At 47.4% G+C, this 213-nt stretch overlaps 1 gene segment (V, D, J or C); it reads right to left on the reverse strand.

Moving 5' to 3' along the window:
• Positions 1–108: 108 nt before the first annotated feature.
• The window catches only part of LOC104523671 (Ig mu chain C region-like), a 2,807-nt gene continuing 2,702 nt past the window's right edge, over positions 109–213 (reverse strand). The window contains 1 exon segment of the C gene segment in view: positions 109–213. This exon segment is cut by the window's right edge and continues 295 nt beyond it. Coding sequence covers positions 109–213 — 105 coding nt within the window.

The raw sequence follows: 213 nt of genomic DNA on the forward strand, positions 1-213 counted from the left end.
CCTCCTTCACCCCTTTTCCCCCCAACAGCGCAACTACTGTAACCTCTGCAGCATCTCCCCAAAAAAACCATGGTTAGACCTAAAATTTTGGGGCAAAATCGATGGAATTTAATAACAGGAAGTTGTCGAATCGGAAAGGACGAGGGAGACGTTGACAGTGGTGGGTTTACCGGAAGTTTTATCCACTGATTTTTGAGCCACCTGCAACGGGGT

Source organism: Antrostomus carolinensis, unplaced genomic scaffold, assembly GCF_000700745.2.
Source record: "Antrostomus carolinensis isolate BGI_N321 unplaced genomic scaffold, ASM70074v2 scaffold13344, whole genome shotgun sequence".
NCBI classification, from domain to species: domain Eukaryota; kingdom Metazoa; phylum Chordata; class Aves; order Caprimulgiformes; family Caprimulgidae; genus Antrostomus; species Antrostomus carolinensis.